General features: G+C 37.2%; 1 protein-coding gene across 6 annotated transcripts in view; it reads right to left on the reverse strand.

Moving 5' to 3' along the window:
- The window catches only part of Sik2 (salt inducible kinase 2), a 106,222-nt gene that overhangs the window by 86,193 nt on the left and 3,615 nt on the right, over positions 1-16,414 (reverse strand). For 5 of the 6 annotated variants that reach the window (XR_009380239.1, XM_059267865.1, XM_059267863.1 and 2 more), the window contains exons 2-3: positions 9,473-9,589; positions 6,938-7,001 (exon numbers count right to left, since the gene is read on the reverse strand). Coding sequence is in view for 4 of the 6 variants with exons in the window: in XM_059267865.1 (XP_059123848.1) it covers positions 6,938-7,001; positions 9,473-9,589 (181 nt within the window). In the remaining 2 variants the exon portion in view is untranslated. Of the gene's footprint in view, positions 1-6,937; positions 7,002-9,472; positions 9,590-16,414 lie in introns of those variants that run through there. The other variant, XM_059267868.1, reaches the window with a different exon arrangement.

The following is a 16,414-nucleotide window of genomic DNA, read 5'->3' on the forward strand; positions in this document are numbered from 1 at the left end:
TGATCAGAAGGCAACAGGAAGTGGACTGTGTCACTGGGTGGTATCTTGAGCATAAGAAACCTCAAAGCCTGCCCCTACAGTGACACAAATCCTCCAACAAGGCCATGCCTACTCAACAAAGCCACACCTCCTAATAGTGCCACTCCCTATAAGCTTATGGGGGTCAATTATATTCAACCTACCACAAGCACAAATCTGAAATGTGTATGTTCTATTTTGAGAACCAGTATGAGCATCAGAAGGGTCTTGTGAGAGATGATCAGATCTAGCTATGAGATTTCCATTGTACACAAAGAAATGATATAAGGGCTCTTACAGTCTCCTGTCTCTAAGACAACCATTTACCAACCTCTATAACCATCCATTATTGTTGCCTGTGGTAGAACCTCATGCAGATGGAACCATACAATATGTATTTTTGTTTTGTTTTGAATTTTGAGACAGGGTTTCTGTGTAGCCCTGGCTGTCCTGAACTCACTTTGTAGACTACACTGGTCTCAAACAGATATTGCCTCTGCCTTCAGAGTGCTGGGACTAAAGGTCTGCACCATCATGCCTGGCTACAAACTGTACACCTGTGTCCTGACTCTTGCTCAGTGGTGCCTGTAAGGTTTATTTATGTGATATTGTAAGCATAGGAGAGCATTTCTTTTGCCTTCAAAGCCATCTTACTTTGCATTACCATATCACAGATTGTTTTGGATACATTATCTCACTGATGGAGATTCTGATTGCTCCTCCTTTGGGCATTATGAAAAGCATGGCTATGAACATCCATGGACAAATCACTTGCAAGAACACTTGTTCTTTTCCTGAGTAAACATGTAGCAACAGAGCTGTTTTGTGACTGGGAAAATACATGTTTAACTTTATAAGAAATTATCTGTTTTCCTAAGTAGTTACACAGATTACACTTCCACCTGCAGTATGAGAGTTCTAGTTGCTTCACAGCTTTCCTTCCATTTAGTGTTATTCATCTCTAGTTTTAAGCATTTTAGTGGATGTGGATGTTGTCTTACCAGCATTTTTAATTAGTATGTCCCTGATAGCTAATGTTGTTGAATATTTTCAGTGAAGGGTCTGGTTTCAATTTTTTTTTTTCCCCGAGACAGGTTTCTCTGCATAGTTTTGGTGCCTGTCCTGGATCTCGCTTTGTAGACTAGGCTGGCCTTGAACTCACAGAGATCTGCCTGGGTCTGCCTCCTAAGTGCTGGGATTAAAGGCGTGCACCACCACTGCCCGGCTAGAATTGAAAATATTTCATACTTAAAATCTTTTCATGTGATCCTGACATCTAACATCTTAATTCAGACCTTTCCTTCCATGTAAACAAAACAGTCTCTTAAACAGTCTCTTCTCCTTCAACTTCAGACTCTATACCACCACCGGGTTATCTTCCTGAAGCATCCATTCATATACTATCACCTTTGGCCTGAAGGATGGTCATTCTAAGGAATAATGCTAACCCCTTATTCTAACACACAAGGTCTTCTACAACTGGTCCCACACACCTTCTTAGCATACTTCTTTACACATAGGGGACAAATTCATGGGGCACTGAAAATATTGTACTTAAAAGGAAAATTAGAAACAGAAATATAAGCATATTAGGGAAATGGAAATAAATCCAAATTAATGAGCTAAAGAAGTGAATGTGGTTGCCTTGGAGGAAGAGTAGGCAATAGAAATGAAGGCAGACTAATAAAAACAACAAACCTTGAAAAATTAGTTTACTTCTTACACTAGCACAAGCATACATTTTCCAAAAATTAGAATTTGGGGCATAGAAACAGAGAAGAAGGAGGGAGAAGAAAAAGGAGAAAGAAAGAAAGAGGGAGGATAGGGGAGAGGAGAAAAAAAAGTTGACCTATTAACTAAAGCAGATAATATAATCTGCAATTTGGTTGTCTATACTAATGATTATCAAGAAACTATGCAAGGAATAGCTGGGCATGACCACTTAGTTAATGCAGCTAACTGAGGTACAGACTGGAGAGTTTTTAAGCACAGTGAGGTACATGAAAGCTATTGACACAGTTGTAACATAATAAAGCTATTTCAGGAAGATCGAACAAAGTACACTGAAATGTACTGACTGGGGAAGAAATAGAGTATGGTAAAACATGAGATCTTCACAAATTGAGACATGAGGTGATGAAAGCCTAGATTAGGGTGATGACTGCAGAAACAGAAGGATTCAATTTCAAGTCATTTTGCAAGAACATAGTATGGTTTGCAGGCCAACTAAATACAAAAATAAGAGAGTGAAAAAAGATGGAATAAAAAGGAATAACACATCCTCCCAACACAGAGTAGGTCTAAAAGAATACTTGTATAGGTAAAAGGTGATTCCAAAGTCCTAAGTCTGAAAGATAAACAATAAAATATAGCAAAATACATACTCCAATACTGTTTTTATATACTTCTTTTTATTACATCTCCAGCTGACTTAACACATTTTTGGCTCAATTCATTTGAAATCTTACACATATTTTTCACTATTTGGTAGATGTTTCTTGAACTGCATATTATCACATATAGAAGCTACATGAAAATTAATCTTTTCCTAACAACTGTTCTTATGCCATTACCTTACTTTCAAAACTACTCTTTCCTCCACACCCACCTCTATTTAATGGTCATTGAAACAACTTAGAACATGAGGATGACTAACATGACTATGCTTGTGTTTTAGAAAGTTACTCTGATCATGGATAACAGTACACTATTGAATCCTACCACTCTGAAGGAGGCAGAGGCAGAGGCAGAGGCAGAGGCAGAGGCAGAGGCAGAGGCAGAGGCAGAGGCAGAGGCAGAGGCAGAGGCAGAAGAATTGGTGAATGGCAAATTTGAGGCCTGTGCTATACAGTGAGACCTTGCCTCAAACATAGAAAGAGAGAGGGAGAAAGAGAGGGGGTAGGGAAAAACAGATAATTCTGGAAACACTGTGGAGACCTTGTTAAATGAATCAATTAAACAAATGCATATTACACACAGGGGAGAAAGGAGGATAGGGAGATGTATGTTTTTTGAGAGACATATAGAAAGCACAACAGGCAGAATTTCAAATCATCTGAAGAGGGATGCAGGAGATGATGAAATCAATACTGACACAAGGATCCCAGCTTAGAAGACTTGGCATATGATGAAGTCAAGTTAAAAAAAAAAAGAGAGAGAAATAGTTTTTGTGAGAAAAGACATTGAGTTCTGTTGGGCTGCAACACACATAAACGACAAAGCCAAAATAAATAAAAATAAATCGTACTAAATGATCTCTGATTTCTCTAGAGTCTTCCATTCTAAACAGTAAATATTATCCAAGGATTTCATCATATTTTAAAATTAAGTTCTATTACTCATTGGCTTCAGCACTCAGATGAACTGTACCACAGTGGAAAGTTAACTAAAACTCTCTGTCCAACTTCTCTATCTAAAACAGATTCTCCGTTTCAGAATTTAAATTGATAATTTACATTAAGAATAAACTTTTTATGTAAAAGTCCACAAAGTATGCCTCAATTTATATAGGAGTGTGATTCAAGCTTATTTCAAAGATCTCCACAAAAAGAAAAACTAAGACCATCCCCTTTTCATAAAAATGACACCTAACATGTAAAACCATTTCTAGTTTAATAAAATTACAAAATCTAGCCTGGTGGCAGTGGCACATTCCTTTAACCCCAGCACTAGGGAGGCAGAGGAAGGCGGACCTCTGTGAGTTTGAGGCCAGCCTGGTCTACAAAGTGAGTTCCAGAACAGACAGGGCTACACAGAGAAAGAAACCTTGTCTCGAAAAACAAACAAACAAACAAACAAACAAACAAACAAACAAACAAACACATGCTTTAAAAATGGGTCAAGACCTAATAAAGTCTTCTCTTGACTTCACTGACCCTATGAACTATCCCCCATTTCTCTCCTTTGAAAAGGTATTTTGCACTCACCATTTTCTTCTATTTGTTCTTTAAACACCTTTAATCTAGCTTTGGGTCAGATGCTCCTCTAAAATTGCTCTCACTACTGCAAAATGGCGATGTAAATTTCCAGTCTTCACTGTTCTTGATCTACCAGAGTCACCTGACATAGAGGTTTGATCATCCTCCTGAGACTGCTTGGTTCACATGGTTTCCAGCAAACCATTTTCTCTTCCTTTCTAGTTTCATCTGGGGCTTTCTCCTCTTTTCCTAACTCTTTAATTTGAGTGCCTTAGGAACTCTATCCTGGTTACTCCCGTAATTACACCCACTACTGTAAGTGGTTTCTACCTGACAAGAAATTGAATTGGTTTTACTTTCAAAATATATACCGAAGGCTAAAGGGGAGACGGCTCAGCCAGTTAAGCCCTTACTATGCAAGCATTAGGACCTGAATTCAGATCTTCTGCACCCACATATAAAAACAGGTTCAGGAGAGGATCTGAGTTTAAGTCCCTAGTACCCATATAAAATTCTGGCATGGTGGTTTGCACCTGTAATCCCAACGCTTGGGTACTGAATCTCTGGGGCTGGCTGGCCAGCCACTGAAGCTAAAACAGCAAGTTCCAGGTTCAGTAAGACCATGCCTCAAATTTAAAAAGGTGTAGAGTGACTAAAGAAGATACCTGATGTCAATCTGTGCCTCCACATTTACACGTGTGCAACACACAAACACACACACACACACACACACACACACACACAGATGATCCCTATACTACTTTACATCCTAAACGAAGCTGTCAGCAACTACTTCAACGCCCTCTAACCGGATCTTTGGTTTCTACACCTTTCAGCTACAATCTCCTCTGAAAATAGCAGTGTGTCTCAGTGATCTGAAAATGCTAACTCAGGCAGTCACTTGTCTGCTTGTGTCTATTTTATTTTATGTGTATGGGTGTTTTGCCCGCACGTATGTCTGTACAACACATGTTCCTGGTGTCCATGGAGGCCAGAGAGGGTGTCAGATTCTCTGGAACTGGAGTTACAGTCCAGCTGCCACATAGGTGCTAGGAATTGAACCTGGGTCCTCTGGGAAAGCAGCCAGTATTCTTAACCACTGAGCTACCTCTCCAGCACCATGCTGAAATGTTAATGAGAATAACTACTGAAAATCTGAGTAGCAGCTAAAGTCTTTACAGTGGATGTAAGTCCTTAAGTCTGCTCCTTACTTCTCCTATTTACCTTTCTGACTGCGTCTCCTACTAGTCTTTCTCTTTGCTCCCTCCTGCTTTCCTCTCTCCAGTCATGGTGGCCTCTTTGCTAACCCTTAGACATACCAAGAACTCTGTGGCCTCAGGGACTCTGCATTTGTTCTTCTCTATATCCTGATAGTCTTCTTTTCTCCATATGTATAGAACCATGCTTTCAAATATTTGCGCAAACTTCAGTGAGGTTTTCTTTGACCATTAGTCCTTCAGCCCCATCCCTCTATCCTTTCATGTAAAAAAGCAGAAAAATATGAGCAAAACAGAGAACAGTAGCCTATCAAAGCTGATCCAGAGTTGAACAGAGATACTGGAGATTAGCAGACATGAATATTAAAAGTTATTGTAATTGTATCCTAGATGTTCAAAAGCTAAGTAAAGACATGGGACAAACACACACACACACACACACACACACACACACACACACACACACGGGACAAACACACACACACACACACACACACACACACACACACACACACACACACACGATTCCAATCAAATTGTAATTTATACAGTGTCTGAGGTGAAAAATATATTTAACTAGAAAACTCGATTAGATATTGCAGAATATAAGACTAGTGAGTTTGAAAACACAGAAAGAGTAACTACCTAAAATAAAACATAGGAAAAGGACATTTTTTAAAAAGAAGAGACTGGACTAGACTCTGCAGGAGAGGAGAAAGAGGTGGGACAGAAATAACACTTAAGAGAACAATGGCTGAAGAATTTCTAAATTCAATGAAAATACTGTATTTACAAGTCCAAACAACTTGTGATCACTAAACAAAAGAATCTTGAAGAAAACCACAAAAAGCATGTTATCATCAAATTATTAAAATTGGTGAAATTACCCCCAGTTCAATCCTCCATACCAGAAAAGGATAAAGACTATTTTAGACATACAAAAACTGAAGGATTTCATCACTCATACTGTAAGAAATACTAAGAAAATCCTTCAGGCCAAAGGAAAATGACCCTGCATGAAACTATGCATCCTCTCAAAGAAATAAAGGTGAAAATAATTATGTATACAGAAGAATGTGGAAATGGTATCTTCTGATAAATAAGATTAAAAAAATGGAAATATCTGCTAAAAAAGGATTTACCACTAAAACCAATGTTACATTGTATTTTATAAAATAGACCCAAGTACAATATGACAAAACCACAGTGGTCAAGCAGGGCAAAGAAGATGTATATTATTTTAAAGTTCTTACACTATGTGCCAGGGGCAAATGTTACTTCAGGGTAGACTGTGGAAGTGAAAGATTTCAACATGAATGTCCATAGCAACCTATGTATCATAGTCCAAACTGAAAGTAGCCAAATGCCTGGAAACAATCCTCTTAAGCTGAGGTCTTACAGCTACTATGAGTGCCTGACTTAAGCATAAGAGCCACAAGATTACACACAGGCTATAAATGAATTTCCCAAAAGCTAAGCCATAGCAGGACTCAATAAACAGAATGGTAAAAAGTAAAAAGAAATAAAATTTCTCTTATCAGATGACACGTTTCTCTCTATCTTTTACTATCTACTCTCTAATACAAATAAGAAAATTAAGAAGCACTTTTAATATCATGTAAGAAAATAAGTTATATTCCATATTTTAACTTACCTAGCACTTTATTCTAGTCTAAGACTTAAAATATTATCAATTCTTAAATTATCAGAAATATTAATATGAAGTACTCCATTCATGCAGGCTAATGACTCTTCAAGTTACAAAAAAGCAAAGAAAAAACTTACCAAAAATTTCTCCGTTTTTGGCGTATTCTGTCACAAGATACAGCATACTTTTGGTCTCCATTACCTGTTGATAAACGATCCCACATTAGTCAGACAGGAGGATTGCTTTACCACATTCTACAGGGTTACAGAAATTAAAATATTAGTGAAAGAGGGAGTTATGAACTATTCAGAAGTCAGAAACCTTTGCAAGCCTCATATACTCATCCTACCATTTTTGTGAATATTAGATCCTTGTTCTAAGTGAGGATCCATGCCCCAGCAGTAGCAGCTGCTAGTACCTGCTAGAAATACAGAATTTCAGGCCTGATTTCAGTACTGCTGAATTAGAATTGACATTTTAACAAAAGTGATTCCTATGCATTCCTGTTCAAGTTTAAGGAGGTGAGTACAGGTGAAAGAAGTTCTGAAGATCTTTCCATCCTCTCTTCACTTGAGGCTGTGAGTGCTAAGTTATCAAGGCTATATAGTTCAGCTGACCTAGCACAATGTGGTATTGATATTCTTCCCTAGTGTACTTTAGTTAATACTGTTCCAAGGGACTGTAATTTTAAAGCATTGTTTGCAAGCTGCTTCTTCACAGCTCTACTGCTGTATACTTTCATTTAAATTAGCTTTACTAGGTTCAAAAAGTGTATCATTGTTACAAATTTGATTTTTCTGCTGTATGAACAGATACTACTTAGACTCAAGATGAGCAATTTTTAGACTGTTTTTCTGTATACTTTTGTGTGTGTGTGGGTGATGGTCTATGTGCATGTTTGTGTGGGTGCATGTGTATGTTTATGCATGTGTGTGTGCACATGTGTGCGAGGCAGAGGTCAGCTTCAGGTTTTCCTCAGAAGCCATCCACTTTGTCTTTTGAGACAGGGATTCTCTTTGTGCTAAACTCATTGATTAGTTAGGCCGAGTGGCCCTGCAAGCGCCAGGGATCCATGTTGCCGCCTCCCTACACTGGGATTTTGAGTGTGTACCACTATTCTTGTCATTTTTACCTGAGTTCTGGAGATCAAACTCAGGTCCCCAGTTCTGTGTGAGTTCTAGGTACCAAACTGAGGTCATCTAGCTTGCATGCCAAGTATTTTATCAAAGGAGCTATGTCTCTAGCCCTTTAACACCCTTTTCATAGCTGTCTACTGAAAGGCTGCAAGCTAATTTTGCACTAAAATACAGGCTTAGGACGGTGCCTTATCAAATAAGGCAAGTAAGTAAATAAGAGCTGCTGACAATTTGGAACTAAAACATCAAACAGTAACGACTTGACAAATACAGCAGGCAGTCCCACGTGAACCCTGGGAATCAGTTCAGAACATGGTTCATGAGTACAGCTCAAAGGATTATAGAACGTAAAACAAATGCTTAAGGGGAAAATCTGAGGTAAATTTGGATTAGATCTCTGCAGTTTTGGAATTTTAGGAAATATTTTGAGTGGCACCATATACATATTCTTGCATGCATAGAAGGCTTATCATAAGCTGATGGTTTCCAACTTTTTAAGTTGGAATTTTCAATCAATAACATTGTTTACAAGTGTATAAATACACATATATGTATAAATCTATCTCTCTATCTATCTAAAGAGAACAAATTATGTATGTGTATCACAGTATAAAATGCACTCAAGGACATAATAAATAAAACTAGAAGTTTTAGTATTTTCTTACAACCCCAAGGACATTTAAGTAGTCCACCTGAGTGCATTAGTGTGATAGCAAACTGACCCTCTGAGAAAAGGGCTCTGAGTTTTAATTTCATTCCTATGTATAAACAAGTGCTGAGTTTGAGCTACTAATGTGATATTTATCTGTTCATAAAACTTCTGAAAACTTATCAGGTGGTCTTACAAACTAACACAGATTAAGTCCAGCATACCATGGGTATACCTATCACAGGGCATCAAAGTCACAGGTCAGCATATTGGGACCTTTCAGTTTAAAAGCCATTTTCAATTTAAAGATATGGTACATTAATTAACAGGAACTTTTAAAAATAGTTTATTGATTATTAAACATGAATTACTGCTTTTTAAAAATCCAAGAAAACATTCCTTTTAAAACATGACTTAAATTTATATGCAGTTTACTTTACAAAATTTCTTAATAAAACAGATTAAAAATGGCTTATTTTTATGACTCATAAAAAAAGACATGAATCTACATATTACAAGGTTTGTCTCTGAGCAATACACTATTTTAGCCTTTGTATTTCATAACACATAAACAGTAGCTTTTCAAATAAACAAAAATATGACATTCTTATTTATGGTACCACCACCTTTGCAAATCCAGCAAGTTCAGGGGCAACTGTCCATATTTAAAATAGTTAGCTGGTAATCTAAAAGACAACTTAAGGTTAAATTGTCAAGTAGCTTCCTAGTTCCATTTTTTACAAATTGAAATATATAGAAAGAGATAACATTTAGCTTAAGAAAACATTTCTTTTATAGACTAGAAAAGCTAGCATAAAAGTAAAAATCCCAATGAAAACAGACACCTGAATGTGGAAAAGCATAAAGAGAATAAAGCTAAGCCATACCTGATAAAGTTTGATTATGTGAGGATGATCAAGCATTTTCATTATTTGTACTTCTCGGTAGATTTTCTCAAGGTTTACTGCATCCAGCTGAGATTTATCTATTATTTTTATAGCCACCTGTAGCCCAGAACACGCATAGACACAATTAATACACAATGGTTAACATTCTCCAGTTAAGACTTAGCAAATGATATCTGAGATGTCGCCTCTAGGTGTCTGTGACACTGATACCAAGCTTAATTCAATGTTCATTTATGTAACACACATTTCTTATTCTTCTACTATTTATAATGTACAATAGATTTTTGTCTGGCAGAGTTTTTAGTGTGCTGTGGAAAACAACTTTTCCAAGTTACTTTAAACTGAAAAAGTCTTAGCACTTTCAGCCAATGATCTCACTGTAAATGACCTATGGAGTATCTGCCAGGTGGGAAGCAGCTGAGATGCAGTTTCTAGAAAAGTGACAGGATCCAAGGAATATATACAGATAGACCTTTCTCCACTCTCTGAAAGCCTTTAAAAAATTTTATTAACCTTTTTTCATACAATATATTTTGATGATATTCTTTTCCCTGCCAAAACTCCTCCCAGATCCTCCCCACTAAAGTACGTTTTTGAAAAAAGAAAAACCTGAAATGTAAAATATTAAAACTAATCTATGTGAAGTAATATCAATTGATATAAAACTTACTAACAAACTAAAACACAAAACTTCAAATGTGAATAACTATATTAATTTTAACTTTCAAAGAGTTTAACTTCAGAAAATGTGATCTGATTCTGTCATAACTAAACAGGAATCCAAAGAAGGTGAATTTGAAGGTGAATGATTAAGTATTCAGAAACAATAATTGTATGGGTTTTTTTTTCCATGTAACTAAAAAAGATTAACTTTTAGAAATTCACAGATTTGGAATAAGGTAATCTGATTTAAATAAGATATTTGGTAACTGGAAATTCCCCATATTGAATTCTAGTAAGTTCTAAGGAAATTCTGAAGTGCTCTTCACATTCTAGCAGACAGAATTCCAGACACTGCTTAGCCTCTGTTGGGCTGATGGTGATAATACTGTGCTCACTATGAGAAGCAGCAAGTGTCTCTAACCTTGTGAGTGAACTTCCTCCAACCCACACTTTTAAAGGGACCCCATTCTTACTAATAAGATATGACAGAATCCAGGATGATCACTTACTTCAGGTAACTTTTATAAAAACTTGCCCATATAAAAGGGCAAGGGCACGTTGAAATTTCAACTTTCTTTAGGAAGGTAACATGGAGTTTCAGAGACATCATGTTTCAAGGAATTGTCTTTTCTACAGTTTCTGAAGTCTAGACATCAGTACCTTTCTCACCAACAAGAAGCTTCTATTATAAGATAGGTCAAAACCATATAACAGAATTTGAGAAAAAGGAATCACATTAAAAAATAGCATAGTTGCCGGTGGTGGTGGCGCATGCCTTTAATCCCAGCACTTGGGAGGCAAAGCCAGGTGGTCTCTGTGAGTTCAAGGCCAGCCTGGTCTACTGAGCGAGATCCAGGACAGGCACCAAAACAACACAGAGAAACCCTGTCTCAAAAAAACAAAAAAAGCATAGTTATTTTTATTAAGAAATTCTGTATATATCTTTTTCTCAAGCTTTAATTTTGAAAATGTGTACATGTGCATCATGTAAATGCAGGTGCCTGCAGAAGTCAGAAGCCACTGGGTCTCCTGGAAGTCGAGTTGGACACCATTACTCCTTATGTACGACAATTGTAGGATTACGCTTCTCTAAAGAAAGGCCTATGCTGGGACACTTTGCTCAGCCTTGGTATAGGGAGGGGAATGGACCTGCCTGGCTGAGTCTACCAGGCTGGGCTGACTCCCCAGGGGAGACCTTGCCTTGGAGGAGGTGGGAATGGGAGTTGGATAGGGGCAAGGGCTGGGGGGTGGGAGGAGGGAAGACGGGGGAATCTGTGGCTGATATGTGAAATTAAGTTAATTATAAAATAAAGATATTTAAAAAAAAAAAAAAAAAAGAAAGGCATGTGTTTCCAGGATCCTTGTAGCAGGGGCAGTCTAACTGCTTTAACAGACTTAGCTATAATGATTCAAGCACAACAAAAGTTTATGTCTTGATCTTATAGCAGGCTAAGATAGGTGGAATTATTAGCAGGCATATGTGGCTCAAAAAGGCTTTCCCGTGTTTAAGGTGTGGTTTCCAAAGTTGCTCTGAAGGTTGTCTCCATTTTAGCCAGAAAAGAGAAAAAACCTCTCAAAGGTCCTCCTGGGAGATTTTGATGGGCAGGCCTCACTCATTTCATTAGTTAGAACTCAGTCACATAACCACATCTAAATGTATGGGGTACAGAAACAGCCCAGTTAATGCTCAGATATAAGAGTGGAACTTTTGATCCACAAGGATCTCTGCTGAGCTTGACGGAGCTCTTTGCCAAGAACTTCTCAGAAATGCAGTAATAATGACAGTGGCTTTGCCAACTGCATAACACTTCCTAATTTTACAAGATACTTAAATGCTTTTTATCTCATTTATCTCTCAATTCTGTCAAATGAATGGAAGAAGTAGGATAGGTGGAAGCTGATGAAACTGAGATTCAAAAGGCATTACACATTAGCATGCATGAGGCCCTCTGTCCAAATCCCAAAAACCTTTCTGGGTTCCACTCATCTCCCAAAAGAAGAAAGTCACATCATCTACAAAGGTTCTAAAGCTCTAGCAAATTAAGGTGGGTGAGGGGACAGACAGACTGATAATACAACCTCAGGTCTTCTATTCCAAATTCAATCTCCTTGCTATTTAAAAAGTTCACTCATCACACATTTATTGTATGCCAAATACTATCGCTCGGATACAGAAACAATCAGACAGGGATTCCTATTCTCAAGGAACTGATCTTGTCTGTGAGAGTGACTGATTAAAAAAAAGTTGGAATTTCTCAAAGGCATACTTAAAGTCTCTGTTTATTTCAAAGGTAAGCAGAAACTTAGTTTCTCTGCATACCACTCCCTACTTTTTAATAGTTCTAAAATTAGGACAAGAAGGTCAAAATGATTCCGTTAACTGAAAGATCTCTTTTTTGTTAATGGAATCATTTAACTCTTTAACTCCATTATATACACAGTCTTTTAAAAACAAAGTGGAGCCGGGCGGTGGTGGTGCACGCCTTTAATCCCAGCACTCGGGAGGCAGAGCCAGGCGGATCTCTGTGAGTTCGAGGCCAGCCTGGGCTACCAAGTGAGTTCCAGGAAAGGCGCAAAGCTACACAGAGAAACCCTGTCTCGAAAAACCAAAAAAAAAAAAAAAAACCAAAGTGGATTTACAGCAAAAAAAATAGTATTCCTTCCGCTAGAAGCAAAAAGCAAGGCTTCCTCTCTAAAGCAGGAGGACATACATAAGAAATCAGAAAGATTGCTATCACTTTAAACTCTATATAAAGTAGTTGACTATTCAATCATAGACATACTCAGGAAACTGTGAATTTAAAACAAAAAATACCATTTTCATTTTTATATTAGCAAAAAGTAGACGCCCACATGAACTAAGTTCTGATGAGATAGCCATTTTTGTAGAAATGTGGTATGAACATGAATAGATTATAAGTTTCCTAGGAAGCAACTCAACAGTCTTTATAAAGGACCTTAAAAAACACATATTCCACTAAGCCTGAGGACTTTGGTGCTGAAAAAGAACCCAAAGGGAATAATCTGAATTAATGATAAGGATTTTTGTGTAAATAAATTAAATGTATCAATAAATACAAAAATACAAACAGTTGAAAATAATTATATGAACTGAGGCTTTTTAAGACTATAAAAGAAGTGATTCAAAATAACTTCCCGCCGGGCAGTGGTGGCGCACGCCTTTAATCCCAGCACTCGGGAGGCAGAGCCAGGCGGATCTCTGTGAGTTCGAGGCCAGCCTGGACTACCAAGTGAGTCCCAGGAAAGGCGCAAAGCTACACAGAGAAACCCTGTCTCGAAAAAACAAAAAAAACAAAAAAAAAAAAAAAAAAAAAAATAACTTCCCACTTTAAAAAGTTTCAACAATTCGAAAACAAAAGACAAAGCAATTAAAAGAGAGCCAAATAACAACACCAACAAAAGCTATTTACAAGAGAAATGCAAATAGCCATCACATAATACCACAATCAAAGTAATCAAAGAAATACAAATTAAAAAAGCAAAGAAAATGCAAGCAATTTTGTCTACTGGAAAATAAAAGTAAAAAAAGAACCCAATAGAGTAGTATTCCTTAAAGGGTTCTTCCTAACGGTAATTAAACCTTTTGTAGAGGGTATTGTGGCATCTCAGGCCATAAGATAGGTAATGGATGGACTCTTCCACCCAAGAATTCCATTGTGATGGAACTGCTCTGAGGAAACAACCAGGTATGCAAATGTATGGAACACTCAGAGTACTGCACTTAGAGTACTTTATTTTCAGTGATAGCAAATTAGTTAAATAAAATATGGTCAGTGACATGCAAGATGCCTCCTAATGCTGCCTTAGGCAGTGATACTCAACTTGTAGGTCACAATTCCTTGGGGTGGTCGAGAGATCCTTTCATAGAGGTTGTACATCACATATCCTGCATATCAGATATTTACATTACGATTCATAACAATAGCAAAATTATAGTTACGAAAGTAATTTTATGGTTGGGGGTCACCACAGCATGAGGAACTGTATTAAAGGGTTGCAGCATTAGGAAGGTTGAGAACCACTGGCTTAGACTTTTTTTTAAACTTGGAGATGTTAATAACAAGTGAAATAAAACACACAGGTTATATGCACAGTGATGTCTATTATACTGCAAACGTACAACATACAAGTGAATTAAGAGGGTCTGCTCCATCTCCTGAGTTTTGAGAGTAGAAGTGAGAATCTTTAGTTTCTTCTCTAGACTTTTCCCCAATGGCTATAATGAGCAGGCCTAACTTCTGTAACTGGGCAGAACCGTGTGGACAGTGTTTACTTTTAAGAACTTAAAACATAGTAGGATTGCCTCTAGTTTAATTTACTTAAGATGCATCTCTTAAACTGTCTAAAGAACTTTAAATTTTTTAAAATAAAGAGTTTCTGATGAAATTCCCTTTTGTCTTCCAATCTTTTAACTATCGTAATTGGATATAAAGAAAATTTCTCTTTGAAGGATAGAAAGTATTTTATGTGAATATTTAAATGAAAACAATTTTACAGAAATCACTTAAAAAAGATGTAGGAGGAAAGGTGAAAGGTCTACTAAAAAAGGAAAAAGAGGTACCATAAGGAATTTGGTAATCCATTTGATGCCAAGGATGCTGTAATCAGCAGTGGGTCATAAATCAAATGTTATCATGTGAGTCCACGGAGGCCAGTTTCATGATTTCCAAATAAATGTTTTCTTAATTGCCTGGTGCCAAGATAGAATTCCTTAGAGAACTTAAAATCAGAACACACTAAACTCTGTTAAAGTTAAAAATTTCTACAGAGCAGAGAAATTTACATAATTCAGGGCCAGCTTAGTGGGTAAAAGCACTTGCTATATAAGTCTGATGGCCCAAGTTCAAGTCCAAGGACCCATGTAAATGCTGAAGGAGAGACCTGAATCCACAAAATTGTCCATTGGTTTCCACATGTGTGCATGGTGCCATAGCATGCACATGTCCCTCCCCACATCTCTCTCTCTCTTTCTCTCTCTCTCTCTCTCTCTCTCACACACACACACACACACACACACACACACACACACACACACTTAAAATTTTAAAACTTATACAGCTCTTACTGTGAATATTTGTTTTCCATTTCCCGAAAGAAGAGATGATTTTAATAATATTTAGCAAAACAATTTGCCAATTATTACTTGTTTGAGGGTCAAGAAACTAGAGAACAGTCCAATGACAAGTCAGAGTCCTATTTCAATATCCAAGAGAAGATCACATACAAGCCTAGATTCAAACGTTAGTGGCTAAGGTATCTGGCCACAGGTCCTCCTATCACAGCTACTTCTTGAAATCTGGAGTATTTTTGCAGCATAAGACTAACACCAAGGCTACTGAAAAGAGTTGTAGAATGTCAAAGCAAAATTTAAAACCCAACTGTATTTAAAAGCCCTCTTAAAGAAATACCAAGCCAGGGGCTGGAGAGATGGCTCAGTGGTTAGGAGCACTGGCTGCTCCTCCAGAGGACCCAGGTTCAATTCCTAGTACTCACATGGTAGCTCACAACTGTCTCTAACTCCAGATCCAGGGGATCTAACACCAATGCACATAAAATAAAATTAATTATAAAAAAAATACCATGCTCACGGGTTAATACACCCTTCCTTTTCGTTCTACCCTTGCTATAAAAACATAATTTTGAACTTTGCTTTTGGAAAGCATTAAGAAATTCTACACTTTACGGTCTGTGAATTATGCCTGAACATCCAAGTTGCAGAATGCACACAGAAAACTTTTCAGTGCACAAAGGCAGTTTTCGGACAGGCTTTGACAGTCGTTCTGAGTCCAGGTTCTCTCAGGGGTAAGTAAGCAGCCTAACCCCTAGAGGCCACGAATAAGGTAACTTTCTGAAACATTTCCCTTCATATGACTTCGGAGGTAAGCAACACAAAAAGTATGGTATTGAAGAAAAATAATAATGATGGTTATCTCTGCGTACTGACAGTATAGGTAATTATTTTCATTTATCTGTACTTTTACATTTTTTCAATAATAAACATGATAATGTAATACAAATTGTCAAATGTAAAAATTATACCTTCTCACTTAGTAATTTGTCTTCTGAAAATTACTGGCAATTTCTTCTCTCTAAAAAACATTTAAGGTGCAGACACTGATTTATATACAGTGTCAGTTGTTGAAAACTGGACATGATAAAATATTCAGTAAGAGTCCTAAGTAAAATGGGTTATATACAAGGTAGAATTCTAACCTACTAAAATGCTGTTATAAAGTT

The sequence above is a fragment of the Peromyscus eremicus genome, chromosome 7 (assembly GCF_949786415.1).
Source record: "Peromyscus eremicus chromosome 7, PerEre_H2_v1, whole genome shotgun sequence".
Classification (NCBI taxonomy): Eukaryota; Metazoa; Chordata; class Mammalia; order Rodentia; family Cricetidae; genus Peromyscus; species Peromyscus eremicus.